Here is a 2423-nt window from a genome sequence, read left to right as displayed (position 1 = left end):
ACCCCCCCCCCCCCCCCCCCCCCCGCCCCTCTTTCTCTCTTTCTCTCCTTGCGACTGCATCAAAATTATCGCGGTGTATCGACCGCCAGACGTTAGCAACACTGGCCAAAATTATCCGAAATAAAATATCGTACCATCGCGCGAGTTGTTGTGCGAGGGATCATTGAACTCGTCGGCCGCAAAACCAGATCGCTCGAACGATAATTCTTATCCGCGAGACATAAGACACAAGTTTACCGCGTGGCAACCGCCCGGTATTAAATCCCGTCTATTGAAAGCGGCGACAGATAGGTAAATAGGAGTTTCTCCGCAGAGGAGGAGGAGGAGAAGGAGCAGAGGATGAGGGGATGGATAAGGGTAGCGAGATTTAAGGGGGTGGAAACGCGAAGAGGGTGTCGAAGATACGCCGGGCATGCGCATCGCCGCCCAGCAACCGGCAAATCAAATATTAACACCGGCTTTATACTGTTGCCGCCGTGTATGGCACCGTTGGTGCTTACAGTGGAATGTATTAAGGTAGATTCACGTCTCGCGAAAGCTGCCTTGTTTCGAGCTGACACATAAAAAGACGTGTCATAAACATTTACAACTTTAATCCCCGCGTTATCAAGGAATTAAGAAAATTATCAATCAATCAAAAGATCAATCTCATCACCTTGATCATAAATGATTTTGCTGTAACATAAAATACATAAAAATACACGAAGGTAATTGAATGTAAATCAGGATAAGTAACTTATAACTCTTCAAAGAAGTGTAATTAAGCGATCCGAAAAACATGCGATTTCGACACTTTTTATAATAATAAATTTATTGAATTTGAATAGAGTATTTTTAAGTAAAGTTAAATACTTCAGGGTTCTAATCCTGTAACTTTTTTCCCTAGAACGGAAAGTACAAAATTTCTCTATTGATTTTAATAGTAAAAGTGTTCACTTTTTATGTTTTCGCTTTAGGAAAAAGTTGCATTATCTTGATTACTAAATTCCTTACACAAAAAGTTCAAAAAAGTAATATATTAGGCTAAAAAAATTTACTAAATCTTAATACATATTTCTTGAAATATGCACTAAGTAAATTTTACTTACAATAAACAAATATTTACTCAATAAAAAAACGATAGTTAAATCAAAATAATGGTTTTTGTATCAAATAAAAATATATTTGCGTTTAATAAATATTTACTTAGAATTATTCAAACAAATATTTATTAAAATTTAGTATTTTTTCAGTGTATCGTCGGGCATACGATCAATGAGAAAAATATTATGACCTATTCACACTTTGTTCACGTAATTTCTTCTATTTATCAGGGAGAAAATCGAAAAAGCGACCTCCGATCATCGATCTTCATCGACGACAACCTGGTGGTGATTCGTTGAGTCCTCCAAAAGTTTCGTGCCGACGAAAATCCGGCGGAAGACAATAGTCGTGCACGCTCACCGGAATAAGATGAAGCGCGTCGACGAAAACAGACTGACAGACTGTTGAGAAAACTTTTCAACTAATGGCGGTTCTCTCGTTCTTCTCCGGGTAGTTAAAGTCCGTCGAGCACGCTCACACATATTATCTTTTATCCATCGGCTTCAGTTTTCGCATCGATAGTAAAACGTTTTTTTTTTTTTTTGCTAATTGAACCCCGATTCGATGATTGAGCTACAGTTTTTTTTTAAACTTATCTGTCGATAATAACTCCTAATTTCAATGTTAAATATTTTCTTTCCGTTGTCATAAGTGATTTTATTGAAACAGGATGTGATACGATTTATAACCATCTTATTAAGTACTCCTTAAGTACCTTTAGATGCGACATAATCGTTAATGGACTATCAAAAATCCAAATGGCTTCGGAGATATCAAGACACGTAAGATTCTGTTTGGCACTAATTTACGATGTGGTGGCGAATTTTATGTGAAATTAAAAATAGTACATGGAAATTCGGCGGCAATCGATTTCGGTTATATCGGTTGAAGCATTTCGCTTTTACGTGCTTCCAACGCCCATCGAAGTCGTAAATTTTTAAATGACGACCGGTTTTGGAAATACATATCTCTAGTCGAACGTTTCTTTCACCTCGAGACGAGCAAAATGCACGTCGTATCGGAATACACTAATTTCGTTTTCACCATTCGAATCGTGTGCTTTTACGATCGTCATCGACGAAGGATCGTATAAATTACCCACACAGCACATACATAGTGTATCTTAACGATACAATTTCGATGCAGCGATCAAATGCTATTGTATTGTTGGAAAATGAGAAGAGTAAAATTATAACGAATATAATCTCGCTTACTCACCAGAGGCCGTTTTGGTAGCGTCGCGATCGCCTGAAACAAAAAGAGAATTCGTCTCTAGCAAATGTCGTTTCATCAATTTACGCGGTAAAAAGCTTATACGGAGGGAGGAGGGGGGGGACAGG

General features: G+C 38.1%; 1 protein-coding gene across 2 annotated transcripts in view; it reads right to left on the bottom strand.

Annotated features, from left to right (window-relative positions):
* The window catches only part of LOC108750080 (growth factor receptor-bound protein 14-like), a 324408-nt gene that overhangs the window by 126946 nt on the left and 195039 nt on the right, over positions 1-2423 (bottom strand). For both annotated transcript variants that reach the window (XM_018489315.1, XM_018489324.1), the window contains exon 8: positions 2302-2331. In XM_018489315.1, coding sequence (XP_018344817.1) covers positions 2302-2331 — 30 coding nt within the window. The remainder of the gene's footprint in view (positions 1-2301; positions 2332-2423) is intronic.

The sequence above is a fragment of the Trachymyrmex septentrionalis genome, unplaced genomic scaffold (assembly GCF_001594115.1).
Source record: "Trachymyrmex septentrionalis isolate Tsep2-gDNA-1 unplaced genomic scaffold, Tsep1.0 scaffold11, whole genome shotgun sequence".
Lineage (NCBI taxonomy): Eukaryota > Metazoa > Arthropoda > Insecta > Hymenoptera > Formicidae > Trachymyrmex > Trachymyrmex septentrionalis.
Note: the sequence above shows the minus strand (reverse complement) of the source record. Positions and strands in the feature narration are given on the sequence as shown.